Source organism: Syngnathus floridae, chromosome 4, assembly GCF_059516105.1.
Source record: "Syngnathus floridae isolate MCC-2025c chromosome 4, RoL_Sflo_1.0, whole genome shotgun sequence".
NCBI classification, from domain to species: Eukaryota; Metazoa; Chordata; class Actinopteri; order Syngnathiformes; family Syngnathidae; genus Syngnathus; species Syngnathus floridae.
The window spans coordinates 4,968,234-4,991,047 of NC_142416.1; the positions used below are offsets into that span (position 1 = coordinate 4,968,234).

The 22,814-nt window shown below is 46.0% G+C and overlaps 1 protein-coding gene across 1 annotated transcript; it reads right to left on the reverse strand.

Annotated features, from left to right (window-relative positions):
- Positions 1-519: 519 nt before the first annotated feature.
- On the reverse strand, positions 520-22,472 carry LOC148398605 (uncharacterized). Its single transcript, XM_088372520.1, has 8 exons — positions 22,233-22,472; positions 4,359-4,708; positions 4,056-4,237; positions 3,801-3,887; positions 3,079-3,266; positions 1,342-1,443; positions 1,224-1,257; positions 520-788 (listed from the first exon to the last, which is right to left on the reverse strand). The coding sequence occupies exons 1-8, from the start codon at positions 22,470-22,472 to the stop codon at positions 520-522; spliced, it is 1,452 nt and encodes a 483-aa protein (XP_088228646.1).
- Between the last annotated feature and the right edge of the window lie 342 nt (positions 22,473-22,814).

Consider the following 22,814-nt stretch of genomic DNA (forward strand, 5'->3'; position numbering starts at 1 on the left):
TAGCCCCCACTCCTGTATCGGAAGCGTCAACCTCCAGGTTAAACTGCTTGGAGGGATCCGGATGGATGAGGATTGGTGTTTGTGAGAACTTATCCTTTAGACCGATGAACGCGGCGTTGGCTTCTTGAGTCCAGCTGAAAGTTATCTTGGTTGAGGTCAAGGCTGCTAGGGGAGCGGCTGTCTGACTGTAATTGCGGATGAATCGGCGGTAAAAGTTTGCAAACCCAAGGAAACGTTGGACCCGGTTGTGGTTCTCTGGATCAGGCCAGTCCAGGACGGCCTTGATCTTATTGGGGTCAGGCCGAACTTGACCTCTCTCAAGAATAAATTCTAAGAACGTGACAGACTGTTTGTGGAACTCGCATTTCTCAGATTTGACAAACAGGCGATTCTTCAGGAGACGCTGCAGCACCAGGCGGACATGACAGCGATGTTCGGAGAAGTTCCGTGAATAGATGAGGATGCCATCGAGGTAAACAAAGACGAATATGTTGAGAAAGTCCCGAAGTACGTCGTTGACTAGGGGTTGAAACACTGCGTGACGAGGTACTCGAAGTGGCCCAGCCGGGTCTTGAAAGCGGTCTTCCACTCATCACCCTGGCGTATCCTGACCAGGTGATATGCATTTCTGAGATCTAGCTTGGTGAAGACGGTGGACTCCTGGACAGGTTCGAATGCTGATGAGATGAGGGGAAGAGGATACCTGTTCTTGACGGTGATGAGGTTGAGGCCACGGTAGTCGATGCAAGGGCGGGGAGTGTTATGCTTTTTGCCCACAAAGAAGAAACCTGCTCCCAGGGGTGAGGAGGAAGGGCGAATGCCAGCAGCCAGTGATTCATTGTTGTATGTCTCCATAGCTTGTCTCTTGGTGCGTGAGATATTGTAGAGCAGGGGTCTCAAACTCCAGTCCTCTGGGGCCGCATTCCTACATGTTTTCCAAATTTCCCTCATTAAATACACCTGATTCAAATGATCAGTTCATCCTCACGTTCTGCAGGAGCCTGATAATACACAAGACTTGGTCAGAAGATTCGATGTGGCTGTGGCGGAGATCTTACTGCAGACCGGAGGATCAGGAGAACGTGGCGTCGATGAGCAAGCGGGTATCGAGGAGCTAGAGGCACAACCGTGGAGGTGATCACAACAGGTAGGACACTCAGGCGATGACCGGTTGACAGCGTACTCCTTAAGAGCCCTCCTTTAACGAGCCTGATGAGCCGCACCTGGGCCCTCTGCCACTTTGCTCACGTTTGCTCCCTGTGGAAAAAGGAGGTACACCACCCCGGACCCTGACAGATGATGAATCAACTGCTGAATAGTGACAAAACAAAGCATTTGTACATCATTATATCGGTTGAGGAGCTTGGCCCTAAGGTCCTTGACTCTGGGAGTTTCATGAGACAGCCCTACTTCAATATTGTAGATGGTGGTTTGCACAAATACCGTATTTGCCGGTGTATTGGTCGACCTTTTTCAATCCAAAATCGACCGAAAAAAATCGACCTCGACTTATACACCGAGTCATAAAATTTAACTTCGTATTCATCGCTTCAAATGTGATGGTAACTAAGGCTGTTTGTCATGCATCTCATTGTGCGTGGGTGTGCGTCCGTCAGGCTCATCAAACAGCGAGAAACTTAATCATTACAAAGCGTTCGTCGCATTAACACGCATCCTCAGCAACAATTTCAAATATTCTCACCTCAATAACGGACATCGAAAGCCAGGCAGCGACGATGACTGCTCGGGGGAAGTTCTGGGTATTGAGCGAATGTGCGAGTCATCGCACGTCAAGCAACGACAATAACTTCCGGTACGTAAACATTCAATCGCCATGTCTAAATGAATGTCGTTGGCACTTAGAAAATATTCGCCAAACTTGGCCAGACTTCCAGGGGAAGAGGCCGAATTTTCACTTGTTCTGGCCGACCGGAGGAACCAGCCGAGGCGGACACTTTACGGCGGTTGAGTCGTTGGCACTTAGAAAATATTCGCCAAACTTGGCCGGACTTCCAGGGGAAGAGGCCGAATTTTCACTTGTTATGGCCGACATGGGGAACCAGCCGAGGCGGACACTTTACGGCGGTTGAGTCGTTGGCACTTAGAAAATTTTCGCCAAACTTGGCCGGACTTCCAGGGGAAGAGGCCGAATTTTCACTTGTGGTGGCCGACACGGGGAACCAGCCGAGGCGGACACTTTAGGGCTGTTGAGTCGTTGGCACTTAGAAAATATTCGCCAAACTTGGCCAGACTTCCAGGGGAAGAGGACGAATTTTCACTTGTTCTGGCCGACATGAAGAACCAGCCGAGGCGGACTCTTTATGGCGCAAGAGCCGTTGGCACTTAGAAAATTTGAACCGGGCGGCGTGCGCGAGTGCGCGGCCCACTGGAAGTCGAATGAGGCTCCGCGATTTCATCCGCGGTGCTTATAAAGTGCCGATCCGCTCGGCGGGAGCTATTTTCGGCCACTTGGCGCGTGCGCACGGCCTCCCGGATGTGCCGGGCGGTGTGCGCGAGCTCGCCGGCCGCTGGAAGTCGAATGAGGCTCCGCGATCTCCTCCGCGGTGCTCATAAACAGCCGATCCGCTCGGCGGGAGCTATTTCCAGCCACTTGACGGGTGCGCATGGCCTCCCGGTGGTGCCAGGCGGCGTGCGCGAGTGCGCTAGCCGCTGGAAGTCGAATGAGGCTCCGTGATCTCCTCCGCGGTGCTTATAAAGTGCTGATCCGCTCGGCTTGGAGCTATTTCCGGCCTCCCGGTGGTGCCGGGTGGCGTGCGCGAGCTCGCTGGCCGCTGGAAGTCGAATGAGGCTCCGCGATCTCCTCCGCGGTGCTTATAAACAGCCGATCCGCTCGGCTGGAGCTATTTCCGGCCACTGCGCATGCGCACGGCCTCCCGGAATTTGAACACATTTCGTCAATAAATTTTGCATATTTCTGATTGAATTTTGAAGTTTAATATAATGCAAAAATTGAGCTCGACTTATACAAAGGATATATCATGAAATCGTAAATTTCCGTCGAATTTTAGGGGGTCGACTTATACACCGAGTCGACTTATACACCGGCAAATACGGTATGTATATGCTGTTTAGGGCCTGGCCATAGGAGATGCCAAACACATAATGTGTCTTGAAATGTTCATCAAAGGCTGACAGGGAAGACTTGGCCTTGCAGGGAAGGAGCTCACCATCCATCGCAATGTAGTATTCGTAGATTTTGTTTCTTGTCATGCCAACTGCCAGGATGTAGGGCTGTCTCCGCTGGGCTGGACCAGAGTGCTCCCGAGAGTGCTCCTGAAGGTTACGACCTGCCTAGTATAACTAGGCTATACATGTTTTTTTCATGGATAAATCAGACAAATCTGATAGCACAGTTGGAGAATCACTTAAAAAGGAAATAGGAAAGAACATAAGAATATCAACAATTTAATTAAATATGTAAATCAATTTATGTTAATTGCTATTCATAATATTATGAAAATGGGTTCATTTTTATTGCTATTTATAAAGTACTGCAATTATAAAAAAAAGTATATGTTTGCCCTCACATTACGTAAACCCTCTTAACTATATTCTTAGCTCCAGATATTTGCTGACTGAAATTTACTTTATCCAGTATGTTGTCATGCTACCTCATCTTGCGACTCTCTCTCCCTAGGTCCCATTGAATCAAGAGAAATGACAATCGGTAAAAACATTCATTTGTTTTTGGAGTGTGGATTCCAATCGATGATATTGGATCAATTCAAAAATCTAAATCAGGATACACGAACATTATGAAACGCCACTACACGACCCACAGCTATTGATCTTCACGGATCCCTTCTTTCCATTTGGTGGAAGGAGGTAGACCAGCAGGAGGATTGAGGCCATGTCACTATCCCAACCTGAGAAGAAGGGAGGAGAAACTTTAATTTTAGCATGAGATGCACCTGACAAATCAACATAAACAGTCATAAGACTCTTGTCAATAAAAGTGCTATCAGCACAATCATATCACAGCCAATACAAAAAGGCAACATTTGAAATGAAGGGGAGATATACACAGGGTTGACACTTCCTTGAGACCTCGTCATCCTCATCAGGGTTCTTGTCTGCCAACTGAATGAGATAGTCAAGCTGGGGTGTCCTACTGAGGGTTTTAGCTTGCTCGATTACTTTCGCCTTCAGGAGTGTTCCCCACTTCTCCAAGAATTTTGATGAAGTCTCTGCTCCAAACAACAGCTCAAAGTCTTGCAGAACCGACAGGAGAAGAAGCAAATGCAGGTGTACTTGATGATGGTTGCAATGGAAGAAAGTTACCATTTTCATCTTTACGTTATTGATGAAAAAAAAAACATTAACATAATTCATGTGAACTTACAAGGCCTTTTGTGTCAAGGAACCTGGGGAAAACTGTAAGCACTGTGCTGCATCGCTCAGGATCATGGATCAACTTTTGTCTGTGTTGGAAGGTTGCTCTCATTTTTATGAAAATCTGTTCATTGTCTGTGCTGTGTTTCAGTAGAGATACGGCCTCGCAGCATTGATCACCCTCCAGCTGTTGCTCTTTAGTTACTTCCCTCTCCAACTGCGGCCCACTGCTGTCAGAAGTTTGAGAGCTACTTTTCCGATATCGACTGTTACTGCCGCCGCTGAATTCTCGCCGTGTGTTTTTGAGCTTCCAGGCAATGTAGCCCTTGTTGCTATCTGCATCAGAGAAACGCTCCTGAAAACAATGTTGAAAAAATTCAAAATAAAAAAAATGTAACCATCATTAGACACCTAGTTAAAGGAATTATAAGATGGGAAAAGGCATCAAAACATTATTCATTTATCAGCACAATTTACAAACACAATGTTGTGCTTAACACAGTACTGAATAGACTGTAATTTTCAAGAATTTTAATTGCCCCCCCTTGATATCTGCACAAGAAAAATCGGTCTCTATTGCTCCTATGAAACAACAATATTTTATTATAATTTGAAAAGTTGGTTATCTTCTCTTTAAGATAGAAAAACGTAAAACTGTGTGTGTGTGTGTGTGTCTGGTGTGTTTGTGCGTGTGTGTGTGTGGTGTGTGTGTGGTGTGTGTGTGTGTGTGTGTGTGTGTGTGTGTGCGTGGTTCTGCAACAGACAGAAATACAGCACGTAAGTCAACGCTCAACCTCTGACGTCACACAACACTAGTAGACGGCACACATTACATAACTAACTGAGTGTAACGGTTTCGCTATACTAAATAACCATAAATGAAATACTCTCGGCAACACACCAAACATAAGTCATTGAGACAACAAAATACATTTGCTGGCGACCGTTAGTCGCCGTGCCACTGCGTAACGGCTGGAGTCATGCGTGTACACTGCTCGTACGATGCAAGGCAAACTTAAAGGAGTGCGCCGAAGCTGTCGCTTAAACGGCGCACACACGAAGCAAACCGCGATCGGACAAACGGCACAACAGTGGACAGTAGTAACAATGAATGTATATACTCACTGTGTCAAAGACGCACACAATCACAGCAACATACTCAGTCGAAACCAGCAACCTTTAACTTACCGCTGCGCACAAGTGAATGGGTATAATGTCTGGACCCCGAATCTAAGATGACCCCCACTCTTTCAGTCTTAGTTCAATGCAAAAACCATCATCTTATATTCGGGCCAATACGGTATGTCTTATTTAGATAATTGTCTATACAGTCCTCCCCAGTGACCATGTATCATTGGACACTGGACACACACATATCCCTCCTATAAGCTTGGTGTTTTTATTGTTTTAATTATGTTCGTGAAAAATGACACATGAATGTCAAATGTTGTTGATGTTTTTAAGTGCGTTGGCAGAAAAACAACAGCCCCAATAAAGATACTCAAACATGCAAATCTATGCAAAAAGTAATTCAGGTGCTTTGAGCAAAAGGCTAGAGGACCCAGAAGACCTTTGATTGTGTATGTGTGTGTGTGTGTGTGTGTGTGTGTGTGTGTGTGTGTGCGTGCGTGCGTGCGTGCGTGCGTGCGTGCGTGCGTGCGTGCGTGCGTGCGTGCGTGCGTGCGTGCGTGTGGTCTCATTCTCCATCGCTCTTGCCCTTCCTTTTGCCTACTCCCTGAATCTCTAGAGAATGTTTAAAGCCTCCTCTCTGGATTTAGAGGAGACACATTGTCTTCTGCTGAAAGAGCCAGTGCACTAATTGGCTAGAGAGAAGTTTGGAGACAACACACATTGAGACAGACATGGTTTTAGGGGGCAGAGAGAGAGAGAGAGAGAGCGAGAGAGAGAGAGAGAGAGAGAGAGAGAGAGAGAGAGAGAGAGAGAGAGAGAGAGAGAGCGAGAGAGGGAGAGAGAAAACAAAGAGGAAAAAAAGAGTGAGTCAGGAATGTTACGAAGACTAAAATAATGGACCATAATGGACCTGCGCCATTTTAAACCTTTATCCAACCACACCTTCCAATGCCACATGCAAGCACATAACAATGTACTCATGCACACATAAACACATAATCAAACAGATTTAGTGTTCTGTTGAAATGCACAAAATATACATGTATTTTTGTAATGACAGTGAAACATTATATGTACACTTCTTAAATTATTAGCAGCAAAAATTATTTTTTTTTTAATGTAGTTTCAAGGGGGAGCATTGGTGAGCCGAGCTTTTGTATTTAGGAGCGCTGACAGTAATGACATGACAATACTGGTGGATGTCTTTTCACTTTTTTTTGCTGTAGAAAATAATGTGATACAAAACATTTTGATTGACCGTTTCATCTGCAATGGTGTGACATTGTTCACCTGCAATTCATTTGTTTCAAACGGCAGCTAAATTACTTGCCCACAGCTGATGACTTATAAAAACTAGCTGCAGAACGCGGCACACTGCACCAGGCATGAGCAAATACAATTTTAGAGGGATGGGCTCTAGCAAAAAAAATGGCACCTGTTGGCAAAATTATTTATTAAAAAAAAATAAATAAAAAAGGAAATACTGAACTTTCATACTTATTTTTAACACAGTCGCAAGAAAATAATAAAATTGTTTTTTACAAAGTCAAAAAGTTTTTGTAAATAATTAATTGGCTTGCACTTGTATTATATAAAAACTATCAATTATTTTTTTTTCCACCCTTAGAGGTACTCCTAACTTGTACAAGTCAATGGAAAAACAAATCTTGTAAGAGAGGGGAAATGAACAGAAATAACTGAGATAATGTGGTTCCGCACACCCTTTAAAACTGGATGTAGCTGTGTTTAGATTTTCCTATTAGATTCAAAGTGGGAGTCGGCAGATATCTGCCACCATTTAAAGCACATCAGATTAACCTTAAATTAAGGTCACATTTTTAGTAATCTTATTTCTGACACATTGACAGCCACACACAAGGGCGCAAGCATTTTAACCACTTTTAACCACGCTGAAACGATGGTTATTTGTCTTCAGCTTGTGCGGAAGTTGGCAAAGGGAGATGTGACAACATTGAGGGGAGAGTTCCCCGGAAACGGTGCACTCTCCCCAACCTAGTACCTTGGCCGGACTAGGAAAAGCACCTCCTGCATGACAACAATACGTTATTTGCGGTGTTGTTAATGAGACTTTCAGCAGCTGATTGTGAGAACAATGGACAGAGGTAAGTGAGGTTCTGGAGGTGGGAGAAGGCGGTTTTCTTTCCTGCAGCAGCATGTCAAGCCACACTAGTGCATAGTATCTCTCTCTGCCTGGGTTGTTCAGAATTGCTTCATGAAGCTCTTTCCAGAATTTCTTTTAGACTTCACATCCTACCTGTAATAACCACTTATTACATTAAACATAAGTCAAAGTCAAAGTCAAAGTCAGCTTTATTGTCAATTTCTCCACATGCCAAAGACACACAAAGAAACCGAAATTTCGCTCCCCCCTATCCCACGGTGACAAGACATGGCCCACAACAGACAAACAAGTAAACAAGAATAACAAAAGAATAACACCCTCGATTTCAAGTTTCAACATCATCACTCAGTCTGACACTTTTCATCTCTAGAATATCCATCCATTCTTAACTAATTATTCTTTATCATAACTCCCACTCTATTTCTTTTCCCATCAACACCATGGTAAAACAACCTTACTGCCTTTCCACCAGCTCTCTTTTGTGTGTTTTTGCGAACGAGGACAGCTAGAAACAAACATTTGTACTATTGTAGAGGTGAATACGATCGACTTTCTTCCTAGACAATGAAAGGGTCTTCTCATTTCCTTTAAAATCATCTCGCAGGGTACACGGTCTTTATTTAAAGCCCCTGTCCCAGTTTGTAAATGTTTGCTAAACGGTTGACAGAGGTTCAGCGGGTGTTGTTTGTGTTTAGGAAGCAGTGGACTAATTGCCACATAAGACAATACAACTTAATTTATAATGTTTTGTGGCACTACAATCTTAAATATTGTGGTTATGTTTGCACCGAACAATGTACTGTAAGAGATTCCACAAACACTCTTTTTTACCTTTTTGTCTGATTTGCTGCAGTAACTAACATTCAACTGCCTCAGAGTTGAAAGGGCTGCGGTTGTCACTTGTATGGCGCTTTTCTATGGTGCTTCATACTGCTTCTTCATTCCCCTATAATGACACCATCAGAAGCAACTAGGGTCCAGTGTCTTGCTCAAAGACACTTCAACATGATCACAAAGGCTAGGGATAGAACCCCCAATTCTAGAATTCTCACAAGAACTCAAACAAATACCTGACATATCAAAACAATTTTGAGAGGGATTGTGACAGAGGGTAATTTGCACTTCATGAATAGCGATAACATCCATCCATCCATCCATCCATCCATCCATCCATCCATCCATCCATCCATCCATCCATCCATCCATCCATCCATCCATCCATCCAGCCAGCCAGCCAGCCAGCCAGCCATCCATCCATCCATCCATCCATCCATCCATCCATCCATCCATCCATCCATCCATCCATCCATCCATCCATCCATCCATCCGAAAGCAGAAAGTCAAACCATTATTCACACTCACAGTAACACCAACAAACAATTTAGAGTCTTCAATTACCCTAACATGCATTTTGTTCAAATGCTGGAAAACTCTCACAAACAGGGAGAACATGCAAGCTCGCCTCTAGGGGGCCTGAGGCTGAGCCAAGATTCGAACTTAGAAATTTAAAAATGTGAGGAAGACGAGCTGATCGCTACTTCAGCATGGTGCCCCGACACCAAACATTTTCAAAATGTTATTTGAAAGAATGGGACTCTCAATAGAAACTGTTATCAGATAAAACTCAAAACATGACAATTTTATTTTATCTCAGGTTCCTCTTGTCAATTGTGGGTATTATGCGTCTCAAAGGACGCAAGGTTTGAATGTTAACATTAATATTCATGACTGTGGAATTGCTGACACAGGACCCACAAATCTAAGGTACAGAGGAATATTGGATGAATACACCTTAAAATGTGCTGCTTAGCAAATACTGTTACAAAATTGAAATTCATAGCTTTGTTGTGATTGTGCATAATGTAAGATATTTTACAAGCATTACAGACGATCTTTCCGACGGCACAGAATCCAGAGCCTATTCGTTTTTTTTTTTGCAAACTTTATTTGTAGTTTTCAACTGAGATATACCAACAATACACAAAAACAAACCATATAAAACAACAAGTCACCAGAACCAATTTACAGTATAACCAACTCACATAATAAATACAGAGACTAATATTTTTTTTTATATTAACAGTCTTGGTAAGCGATAAAAAACATTGTTATACAAATCCAAATTTATTCCTAATTAATTATACTGAGTGTAATGTAAACTGAAAATATGTCTGCCATAATGACTAACACAGACTCGCAATCCCTTGTGTGCCGACTTGGACCTTGGTGGGAAGCAGTTTGGCATTATGGATCTTCTAATTTCATATGCAGTGATTATTACAGCAGGGAAAGCTGGGAATAGTTTTGATTGGAGCATGCAGAGTAAATGAATCGTCCTGCAACCACTCAATTCTCCTGGCGAGAATGAATTACACTGATTGAACACTTCAATATGTGAGAGTGTAACTATACATGTACAGCGTTGCACGGGTGAAAGCCTCTTCCATAACTTACATACATGCTTGTGCACATGCACAGTGTCGAACACACAAGTACGATCAATTTACGCATCAGACCTTGTATTGATCATGCTATTTGTTGCTCCAGTCCCCTGCCTAGCCTTTCAATTATGAGCGAGCAGAGAGTTGAAATATTGACGAGATGAACAATACATAGAACAAATTATTTGCTCTCTTATTCACCACCATGTGCCATTCCCGTTTCCAGTAATTAGTTGGAAAGAAAAGGTAAGTTACAATAGTTCTACTGAAACTGTGTGATGGAAAAAATGTTGAAGTAAAATACAGTTTGAGATATCCTTTGTTTCTTCACACCCCATCAACATTCTTTTATATACATATACAGAGCTGTCTCAGAAAATTACAATATTGTGATAAAGTTCCCCCTCCGTGAGTCGTCACCTTACCGTGGTGGAGGGGTTTGCGCGCCCGAATGATCCTAGGAGCCACGTTGTTTGGGGCTTCATGCCCCTGGTAGGGTCACCCATGGCAAACGGGTCCTAGGTGAGCATGGCTCACACAAGCCCCTTATGAAGAAAAACATAAAAGGATTTCGTTTTCCCTCGGCCGGACGCGGGTCACCGGTGCCCCCCTCTGGAGCCAGGCCTGGAGGCGGGGCTTGAAGGCGAGTGTCTGGTGGCCGGGCCTTCGCCCATGGGGCCCGGCTGGGCACAGCCTGAAAAGGAAATGTGGGTCCCCCTTCCTATGGCTCACCACCTGTGGGAGGGGCCAAAGGGGTCGGGTGCAGTGTAAGCTGGGCGGCGGCCAAAGGCAGGGACCTTGGGGGTCCGATGCCCGGCTGCAGAAGCTGGCTCTTGGGACATGGAATGTCCACAATGGGGTTCACCCCGGTGAACAAGAGGGTAGCCTCCCTCCGCCTTCGGGTGAGGGGACGGGTCCTGACCGTTGTTTGTGTCTATGTACCAAACGGCACCTCAGAGTATCGACCCTTTTTGGAGTCCTTGGAAGAAGTGCTAGAGAGCGCTCCTTCTGGGGAATCTACCGTTCTACTGGGTGACTTCAATGCTCACGTGGGCAATGACAGTGAGACCTGGAAGGGCGTGATTGGGAGGAATGCCCCCCCCCCCGATCTGAACCCGAGCGGTGTTCTATTATTGGAATTCTGTGCTCGACACGGATTGTCAATAATGAACACCATGTTCAAACATAAGGGTGTCCATGTGTGCACTTCGCACCGGGACACCCTAGGCCGCAGTTCGATGATCGACTTTGTAGTCGTGTTATCAGATTTGTGGCCGCATGTTTTGGACACTCGGGCGAAGAGAGGGGCGGAGCTGTCAACTGATCACCACCTGGTGGTGGGTTGGCTCCGATGGTGGGGGAAGATGCCGGTCCGACCTGGCAGACCCAAACACTCTGTGAGGGTCTGCTGGGAACGTCTGGCAGAATCCCCTGTCAGGAAGAGCTTCAACTCCCACCTCCGGCAGAGCTTTTCCCATGTCCCGGGGGAGGCGGGGGACATTGAGTCCGAGTGGACCATGTTTCGCGCCTCCATAGTTGAGTCGGCCGACCGGAGCTGTGGCCGTAAGGTCGTTGGTGCCTGTCGTGGCGGCAATCCCCGAACCCGCTGGTGGACACCGGCGGTAAGGCATGCCGTCAAGCTGAAGAAGGAGTCCTATCGGGCCGTTTTGGCCTGTGGGACTCCGGAGGCAGCTGACAGGTACCGGATGGCCAAGCGGAACGCGGTTTCAGTGGTTGCCGAGGCAAAAACCCGGGCGTGGGAGGAGTTTGGCGAGGCCATGGAGAATGACTTCGGGACGGCTTCGAGGAAATTCTGGTCCACCATCCGGCTTCTCAGGAGGGGCGAGCAGTGCACCGTCAACACTGTTTACATTGGGGATGGCGTTCTGCTGACCTCGACTCGGGACGTCGTGAGTCGGTGGGGGAATACTTCGAAGACCTCCTCAATTCCATCTACACGCCTTCTGTTAGGGTTTTCCAGGTTATCTTTATCATAGGATTATGTTGGAATGTAGACTATAATGATTAACCAATCTTGTCTTGCTCTCACAACGCAGTAAAATAATGTGGTTGCATTCTCTGCTTGATTGACCAGCTGCAGAGGAAGCAATCAAAGTTGTTCTGTTTCCCACAACATCGTAAAACACCCCCTGCTCTGATCTTACCAGAGGCCGGGGGTTCACCAAACCTGTCAACTCTCAACCCCCACTCTGTTTCTCTTAATAAATATCCGCTTGCAGGAAGGAGAGTCTAGAGATCTGTTCGAGCATCGCTGCACGCACAGCGACGAATGGACTCTCCACCTGCAGGTGTCAAAAAGGACTTACTTGTCTCCCGTGTGGTTCTTGCAAAATATTGTTTGAGTGAGCAAATCTCTAACACCTTCCATTGTGGAAGCGGGGCCTGGGGACTCTGAGACGGACTCTCCAATCTCTGGGGTCGAAGTCACTGAGGTAGTTAAAAAACTCCTCGGTGGCAAGGCCCCGGGGGTGGATGAGAACCGCCCGGAGATTGTAAGGGCTCTGGATGTTGTGGGGCTGTCATGGCTGACACGCCTCTACAACATTGCGTGGACATCGGGGACAGTACCTCTGGATTGGCAGACTGGGGTGGTGGTTCCCTTTTTTAAAAGGGGGACCGGAGGGTGTGTTCCAATTACAGGGGACTCACAGTCCTCAGCCTCCCTGGTAAGGTCTAAGGGTGCTGGAGAGGAGGGTCCGTCGGTAGGTCGAACCTCGGATTCAGGAGGAGCAGTGTGGCTTTTGTCCTGGCCGTGGAACAGTGGACCAGCTCTACACCCTCAGCAGGATCCTCCAGGGTGCATGGGAGTTCGCCCTACCAGTCCACATGTGTTTTGTGGACTTGGAGAAGGCGTTCGACCGTGTCCTTCGGGAGGTTCTGTGGAGGGTGATTCGGGAGTAAAGGGTGCCGAGCGAACTGATAAGGGCGGTTCGGTCCCTGTACCACCGATGCCAGAGTTTGGTCCGCATTTCCGGCAGTAAGTCCGATTCATTCCCAGTGAGGGTTGGGCTGCCCTTTGTCACCGATTCTGTTCATAATTTTTGTGGACAGAATTTCTAGGCGCAGCCAAGGCGTTGAGGGGGTCCGGTTCGGGGACCTCAGCATCGCGTCTCTGCTTTTTGCTGACGATGTGGTGCTGTTGGCTTCTTCAGGCCTTGATCTCCATGTCTCACTGGAGCGGTTCGCAGCCGAGTATGAAGCAGTCGGGATGAGGGTCAGCACCTCCAAATCCGAGTCCATGGTCCTCGTTCGGAAAAGGGTGGAATGCCCTCTCCGGAAATGGAGGCCTGCTGTATCTTAAATCCCCAGACTGCCCCAAGTGGAGGAGTTTAAGTATCTAGGAGTCTTGTTCACGAGTGAGGGGAGGATGGAGCGCGAGATTGACAGGCGGATCGGTGCAGCGTCGGCAGTAATGCGGACTCTGTCCTGGTCCGTCGTGGTAAAGAGAGAGCTGAGCAAAAAGGAAAAGCTCTCAATTTACCGGTCGATTTATCCTCCTACCCTCACCTATGGTTATGAGCTATGGGTCGTGACCGAAAGAACGAGATCCCGGATACAAGCGGCCGAAATGAGTTTTCTCTGCAGGATGTCCGGGCTCTCCCTTAGAGATAGGGTGAGAAGCTCAGTCATCCGGGTGAGACTCGGAGTAGAGTCGCTACTTCTCCACGTTGAGAGGAGCCAGATGAGGTGGCTCGGGCATCTTATCAGGATGCCTCCTGGACGCCTCCCTGGGAGGTGTTCCGGGCATGTCCCACCGGTAGGAGACCCCGGGGACGACCCAGGACGCGCTGGAGACACTATGTCTCTCAGCTGGCCTGGGAATGCCTAGGGATCCCCCGGGATCAGCTGGATGAAGTGGCTCGGGAGAGAGAAGTCTGGGAGTCCCTCCTGAAGCTGCTGCCCCCGCGACCCGACCCCGGATAAGCGGAAGAAGATGGATGGATGGATGGATGGATGGATGGATGGATGGATGGATGGATGGATGGATGGATGGATGGATGGATGGATGGATGGTGTAGAATAACATATATGTGAAGGCCATTGCCTTCACACAATGAGGCAAAATCACATCAAATGGCAAACATTCTGACCAAATACATCATCTTTAACAATCAGTGAAAGAATACATGTAAATAAAGTAATAAAGAAATCAATAATATTGTTGGTCTCCCTTTTTTGCTAGTGCATCATGGTCTGGAGTAAAATTTGTTGTGGTAATTCTTAGGATAGAGCCGAGGTGTTGGTCCGTGAACCTAAATCTGTGACGGGCTTTGTTGACGTTAATGGGGCTGAACGTCTACTCACACACGTAGGTCGAGCCAAATTGTCCACTCTTTTTTTTTTAAACACTCGGCACTGTGTCCACCTTTCTTTTCCTCGGGCCTCTCATTTTAATGGAAGGATTCCAGGGTAAGGTTTGTGGGTGGCATTAGCGTAAAACTATCTGAAAGCTCAGCGCGCAAATTGCGAGAATACTGACGTCACAGCCCACACTCGAAATTCAGCAACGATGGAAATAGAGCGCTGAGTGCGCCGGGTCCGTACTACTTAATACGTACACCCACTTGTGAGTGTGCACCGAGCTTTCTGACACGGCTTCCGGGAGTAAATGCGCGGGCGAGCGCTTCCCCATCTATTTGGGAAACATAGTGATTGCAGCGAAACTAACCAAAAAAAAAAGTTTAATAATACACTTTATTCAGGTTTGGCGGGCCGGATTAAACAACCCCGTGGGCCAGATGTGTCCCGCGTGCCGTAGTTTGCCCTAATATAGACAGTGCTGTCCAAAGGTATTGGCACCCCTTCAATTCTGTCAGAAAATGCTCAATTTCTTCCAGAAAATGATTTTAATTACAAATGATATGGTATTATCATCTTCATGTATTTTGCTTGCAATGAAAAAACACAAAAGAGAATGGAAAAAGAGTCAAATGAATTGCCATTTTACACAAAACTCCAAAAATGGGCCAGACAAAAGTTTTGACACCCTTAGCCTAATTCTTGGTAGCTCAACTTTTAGACAAAATAACTGCGAACAACCGTGTTGTTGAGTTTCTTACAATTCTCTGCTGGAATTATTGACTATTTTTCTTTGGCAAACTGCTCCAGGTCCCTGAGATTTGAAGGGTGTGTTCGCCAAACTGTCATTTTGAGCTCTCTCCACAGGTGTTCTATGGGATTCAGGTCTGGACTCATTGTTGGCCACTTTAGAAGTCTCCAGTGCTTTCTCCCAAACCATTTTCTAGAGGTTTTTGAAGAGTGTTTTGGGTCATTGTCTTGCTGAAAGACCCATAACCTCTTAGGGAGACCCAGTTTCTCACACTGGGCCCTACATTACGCTGCAAAATTTGTTGGTAGTCTTCAGACTTCATAATGCCATGCACACAGTCAAGCAGTCCATTGCCAGAGGAAGCAAAGCAACCTCAAAACATCAGGGAATCTCCGACATGTTTGACTGTAGGGACCGTGTTCTTTTCTTTGAAGGCCTCATTTTTTTCCCCTGTAAACTCTGTGTTGATGCCTTTTCCCAAAAGCTCTATTTTTCTCTCATCTGACCAGAGAACCTTTTTCTAAAAAGTTTTTGCCTTTCTCAGGTAAGTTTTGGCAAACTCCAGCCTGGCTTTTTTTATGTCTCTGGGTCAGAAGTGGGGTCTTCCTGGGTTTGCTAACTTCAAGTCTGTTTCTATTCAGAAGCCGGCGGACATTACGGCTTGAAACTGTTGTACCCTCGGACTACAGGACAGCTTGAACTTGTTTGGATGTCAGTCGAGGTTCTTTATCAACCATCCGCACAATCTTTCGTTGAAATATCTCGTCAATTTTTCTTTTCTGTCCACATCTAGGGAGGTTAGCCACAGGGCCATGGGCTTCAACATTCTTGATGACACTGCTCATAATATACGCAGGAACATCCAGGTCTTTGGAAATGGACTTGTAGCCTTGAGATTGTCCCTGCTTACTCACAATTTTGCTTTCAAGTCCTCAGACAGTTCCTTGGTCTTCTTTCTTTTCTCCATGCTCAATGTGGTACACACAAGGACACAGGACAGAGGATGAGTCAACTTTAATCCATTTTAACTGTCTACAAGTCAGATTTAGTCATTGCCACCACCTCTTATATGCCACAGGTAAGTACTGTTAAGTACACAAATTAGAGAAGCATCACATGATTTTTCAAAGGGTGCCAATACTTTTGTTTACCTCCTTTTTTATGTTTGTTCTGGAATTATATCCAATTGGGCTTTTTTGACAATTCCTTTTGTAATTTTACATTAAAGACAAGTTAGGAGGGTGCGGGTTCGATTCCACCTCCGACCCTCCCTGTGTGGTGTTTGCATGTTCTCGTGCCCGCGTGGGTTTTCTCCCAATACTCCGGTTTCCGCCCACATCCCAAAAAACATGCTTGGTAGGCCGATTGAGCACTCCGAATTGCCCCTAGGTGTGAGTGCGAGTGCGAATGGTTGTTTGTCTCTGTGTGCCCTGCGATTGGATGGAACCGGCTCAGGGTGTCAGGCCTACTACCTGATGACCGCTGGGATAGGCTCCAGCACGCCCGCGACCCCCGTGGGGACAAACGGTACAGGAAATGGATGGACGGACAAACAAAATGAACATTTTAATATCAAAGCATTTGTAATTGTAATTATTTTCTGAGGGAAATTGACTATTATTTGACAGAATTGCTGGGGTGCCAATATTTTTGGCCTGCTCTGTCTCTCTGTCTCTCTGTCTCTCTGTCTCTCTCTTTCTCTCTCTCTCTCTCTCTCTCTGTCTCTCTCTCTCTCTCTTTCTCTCTCGCTCTCTCTATGTATATATTATTGTATTATTAATCATGTATGCCATAATTGTCAAGCAAAGATTGAATTGTTCTTGACAATGCAGCTAGATTATCATAGACTGAGAAAAAACGTATGACAAACAAAGCAGAAAGTAAATATTTGGAAGATCATTCGTTCCATTCATTAACTGCACACGTACATTTTGGCGACAAACTCACCATGCTATTATTTAGCCTCCGATGCATATGAAAGTTTTAATATCGTATTGTGAAACAATACACACGCATACTAGTATGGTGGTGCGGTTAGCGGCAGCCATGTAGACTTCGCTGCATACCCGCAAATGTTTTAGTTGTGAAATTTCCTGAGATATAACATTGTATTATTGACTGACTTTTGCACCTGCAATTAAAATTCTATATCATGTCAAAACTAGTGTCGGAATGTCGCACATGGTGCAACAGTTCAGTGGGGTTTGGCTGCATCAATTTGTGTTTAGCAGGCCCATGGTGGAGGATCATTGTCTTTTAGTGAGTACTGCTTATTTGGTTATTGCCTCGTAACAGTCATATTCACACACAACTTTGGGACAACGAGGTATAACTAATAGTAGTTTGATAGAGAAGCCAAAAATTACGTGGAGGCCTTTTCTCTGCAAATTTTCACTGACAACCTTAGATAGCCCCCAAGATCTGTCAAGACCGAATATGTAACCAGACGTGAAATCATAATCACTGGGGACGTCGCTGCTTCCCTGTCCCTGTCATTCTATCTGTCAAATTCTCACACACATTTTTTCTCTGTCATTCTCTTTTATGCACACAGATTCTGTCACTCTGTCCCCTGGTCATGGCAGGGACACTTTTCCCCCCCTTTTGCTGTACTCTCAGTGGAGCTGAGCTTGAGCGGTGTCCATTCCTTTGAAAACACGAAAGGCTTTTTTTTCTCAATTTTTCATTAATTTGCATTGTCACTGCTTTTTTGTCACACTTGGGCTCCATTGAACCTACAGGTCAATTTCTTTTTGTTTCTGCCCATATGCAACCTGTATCTTGAGTTCTTTAAGACAGTCTGCATCGCTCAATTGTTTTTTTTTTTTTTTCAAATTCAACCTGGGCCACATTCACGTGGTCCTAGATCAGATATGTATCCGATGGTTTGCAAAGTAATCGCATGTCATCGTAATGACCAGGTTGCCCATATCCGATCTAGAGGTCATCATGTGCCCCGTGCAGGCAAGGAAATAGATATATTGGCACCGCATTTACTTCCGCAAACACTACATTGCGAGTGATGTCTCTTTCTGCTGCGCGTGCGGGTCACTTTGAAGACGGATATGTTCACACACCAGACTGACTGAAGTCGTATTTTATATAGAATGTGAACACACACACACACGCTCTTACGCACGCGCGATGAGGAGTTGTCGAGGAGATCGGGCTCGGGGGCTGCAGCATTCAAGGAGACCGGGCTCGAGACTGCAGCAAGTAGGTGACCGGACTCAGGGCTGCAGCAGTCAAGTAGACCGAACTCGGGGCTGCAGTAGTGGGACCAGACTCGGAGTTTAGATAAACGGATGTTGAGAATAATTCTTAACTGTGGCCATGTGAAGCCCTTTGAGACATGTTTGTGAATAAGGGCTATATAAGTACTTTAACTTGACTCAGTGAGTCAGACGACAATTTCAGTCAACATGTCATCTTCAATCTCACAAATGCAGTTTTCAAGGACAACATTCACGTGGGTATGTTTGTCGCTGTACACTGATCACAGGCTTGTTGCAATATACCACATAAAGTCATGTCATTATTGCTTTTAGGTAGTGTTGGAACGTGGAGTGTTGAGTAATGCAGGAAGTGTTTAGTGGAGCACATATCGAGGCATGTCCCATTTTGGAGCGGTGACGTCACAGATGACAGACGAGGCCTCGTTGGCTCAACGGCTTTTGCGATTGGCTGACACAAAAGTGTCAATGCGTTCCCTGTCCCTCCTGCGCGATTTGAGTTTCTGTGCTTAAGAGAGATTCTTTGCAATCGTTTCCATGGAGCCAATTGTTTTTTTCGTGAATAAGCAACAATAAAAAATCCGTATCAGTTGTACAAGCACATATACCGCCCTCTTCACTGTTCACAAGCACAATCCTATTCAAGTCATCTTTATCCATAAGCATATCCACTACCACTCTTAGAGTCTCAGAGTCATAGCTTTGCAATAACATCCTGCTCTCCACTCCTTTTTTGAATTGTCTACACTATTTGTACTATGTGTCCTCTCTGCATCCATTGCAGGCTGGTCATCCTGGAAGAGGGATCCTCCCATCTGTGGTCTCTTCTCAAGGTTTCTCATTTCCCCTAGTTGGAGTTTTGAGTTTTCCGTTGCCCTCCTGGGAGTTTAAGATCAGGGGATGTTTGATAATACTTGTCATTTTTCACACGTCCTGAGTGTTGTTAGTCACCTAAATGTTGAACAGAGGCTGTGATGTACCGAAGTCAAATTCCTTGTTTGGCATGCTCAAACATGGCGAATAAAAATTCTTGAATCTTGAATCTTGAACAGTGTTTCTTGCAGTGCACACAGCAGCACTTAAAAACAAAAAAAACAAAAATCTCTCAGTCATCTTTGTGACTGTCTTATCAGAAATTACATATTGAAACACAAAATTCCACTTCTATGTTACATATTAATGCACATGCAGATTTTATACATTTGAATCAGGCTACATGAACCAAGATATAAAAGGTATTCTCATTCATGGAATGAATTACTCCAGGAGCACTTTTTGACCAGAAAGAGGGTTTTGTGTGCACATGAAGCCTCAAAAAATAAACCTACTTGCAAACCGCCTGGCTGGAGGGCCTGGAAACCTAATGAAGCCTCATGTGCCCATGCAGTTGCTCAAGACAATGCTGGGGAAGCCAAAACAAGGCGAGACACACAGCACATATGACAGAGGACAAATGACAATGATCCAACAATAACTAAGCAGAAAGGAGGGCACTAAATACAAACAAACTGACGAGATAACAAGAACCGGTGGAAACAATCACCTGACGGCACTGACATTGAAGATGAGAAACACAAAGAAAACATGACAATGAACAAAAGTCCAAATCAAAACCAAATAAACTAAGACCATGACAGTGATTCGTCCAGGACGATCATCCAGTCTCTTCCACTTAACCTTCAGAGCAGTCCTGGCTGGTCACATGGAGTTAAACCCTGGCCCATAAAAGCATCTCTCACAACTTTCCAGACATTCCCAAAGCCACAGGGACCTCTATGAGCCAAAACAACATGCTCCTTCCAGCTAACCTGGACAACATTGAAACAATACCTGCCCGCCGCTGAAAGCGATGTGCTACACTGTGGTACCATCACCGCACCATGTGGTTTACCAGCACCAGTGAATTGAGGGCTGACAATCCAGATGGCCGGATGCTATCGACATTTCGCCATGCTCAGGCACCATCAGTACTCAAAAAGTATTTCCAAAGTTGAGGGCTAACAACCCAGCAGCTGCTACACCCTTCTATCAGCAGAGCTGTAGTCCCTTCAGAGCAACTCAACAACTAGTCCAACCACAACTAGCTGGGCCCGAGTTACTGCTAGCTGGGCTTCAAACACAGGCTTAACCACAGCTAACAGAGATGGCTGCACACATCGGTCGAGACCGGCGTAACTCTACGACGGCTTCCTACTTATCCGGCCGGTGCTGACCGGGTCCCTCGCCTTGGCCTCGCAGCCGCAACACCTGTGGGGAGTCCGCTCCCTCATGCTCGTCGGAACCAACGACCTTCGCCATGCTAGCCCCGTGGTGACCATCTGCACGTGCCCCGACTGGGTGCCCAGGACGCTGCTCACACGTTTGCCTGCTTTGTGATGTTTTCACCGATTCACGACCACGGTCCATTGGGCGCCGTTGAACTGGACTGCCCTTACACCTGTCTATGGACCCCGTGGAGGCTATTTTGTGTGTTTTGGGGTGTTCCCTGATATTGAGGGGTGCTGGTTGGCCGAGGTTTTTTCCTTTGTCTTTTTGCTTTGCTTTGCTTTGCTTTGATGGCTTTTATCTTTTGCACTTTCTGGCTTTCTTTGTGGCACCTTTGTGTGGCAGCCTTATGAGAGCCTATTGAGTTGCGCTCATGCCATCTGTGTGTCTTTTGTATACCCGCTCTGTGGTATGGATACTGTGGGGCCTGAATTTCCCCACCCCCGGGATCAATAAATGTTCAATCAATCAATCAATCAATCAATCAATCAATCAATCAATCAAGGCCAAGTTGCAGATATTTTCCAGCAGCAGAATACACTGAGGTTCCAGGGCGAAATAGCAGTTCCAAGGAGACTAGCGGCTACAGGATCCAAGTCTGTTGTCTGACAAACCTTTCAAATGTGCTTTTGTTATGTAACTGTTGGAGAGGTCCAGTCGAAAGCTGCCTCACTCAGAACACAATATGGAAAACTACACCAATCTAAAGCGATTGGAATTGGTGACAAGAAAGCTGCATCCAGACAGAAATGGACTCTGCAGTTTCAGTTTCTGTATTCATTTCTGGTCATTTCAGATCTTCTCACAGCATTAATATTGGTTCACCTGCAACCCGTTTTTATTCCGTTTTCATGTATTTATTTATTTAGTTAGTTAGTTAGTTATTTATTTTGTTATTTATTTATTTATTTAGTTAGTTAGTTCGTTATGCTAGTGTTCAACACAGTGGTCCACAGTGTGCCCAGGGAGCTTGTGTGTTTGCACAGACACTTGAAAAGTTAGAGGGAACATTGGTCACTGCCCATTGATGGTAAACCCTAGAGCTGGCTGATGCATTACCTCAATCTTTTTCGTGCTTTTACACGAGGCTAAAGTTGTTGCAGGCGTCAGAGAACACTTTTGCATGTCAGCTTCAGTGGCAGCGTTGAGGGCGCAGTCATCGGCAAATAGGAATTTATTGACGACATCAGTCTAAACCTTGGTATTTGCTTCAAGCCTCCTGAGGTTGAATATTGAACCATCCATCCAGTACTTGATGCGAATGCCTACATCAGAATCTCTGAAGACATCTGTCAGCATGGCTGAAAACATGAGGCTGAACAAGGTGGGGGCAAGGACACAGTCTAGTTTCACTCCATTGGAGACAGGGAATGAAGCAGTCCTCTCACCGTTATCCTGGACTCTTGCCAACATGCTGTCGTGTAATTGACGTATGATGGAGATGAACTTTCTGGGGCATCTGTACTTCGCCATGATTCCCCATAGACCCTCTCTACTAACAATGTCGAAGGCTTTGGTCAAATCGACGGCGGTGGAGTCTATAGGTCGACATTCTTTTCCTGACATCTTTCTTGTAGTTGTCTAGTAGCAAATACCATGTCTATAGTTCTGCTTTCTTTCCGCAAGCCACACTGGCTCTTGGGTAGGAGGCCTTGCTCGAGGTGCGTGATGAGGCGGTTGAGCAAAGCTCTGGCCAGGATCTTACCTGTGATGGCCAGCAAGTAGATTCCGTGATGATTGTCAGGGATCCTTGACCTGGGAGGGTTAGAGTTGTCTTCCTGGTTAGAGCAACGTTGGCGTCTGGTCTCTTGACTGCCACTTTTATCCTGGACCATGTTCGCTACTTGTTTTGCGTTGTCCCAATTTCAGTGTGCCCGTCTTTTGTTTTGTTCTAGTCGTGTTGTCTTGTTTTCTGTTTTCCGTGTCGCTCCCGTCCACCGCACAGCTCCACTCGCACTCATCTGTTTCCTCTCCCTTGGACTACGTCCTACGTTAGCTAGCTAGCTAACAGTCCGCTGGCCAAACCACCACCGGACCCTCCTGCTTTTCGGCTCTGAGCCTGGGGCCGCTTGCTCTGGACTCAGGTGAGTGCACTAGTGTGTGGTGGTAGTTGTGCCGGCCTTAACTGGCCCGCTGCGTCTGTTAGAGATTTGCTCACTCCAACTTATTTTGCAAGA

Excerpts from the sequence above, each read along its gene's own strand:
- LOC148398605 (XM_088372520.1), bottom strand. The coding sequence starts at position 22,472 with ATGGTCCAGGATAAAAGTGGCAGTCAAGAGACCAGACGCCAACGTTGC. Across the intron at positions 3,267-3,800 it reads ATCCGTGAAGATCAATAGCT|CCCAGCGGAGACAGCCCTAC; the intron begins GTGGGTCGTGTA and ends ACTCTGGTCCAG. Across the intron at positions 1,258-1,341 it reads TCCTCAACCGATATAATGAT|GGAGCAAACGTGAGCAAAGT; the intron begins GTACAAATGCTT and ends CTTTTTCCACAG.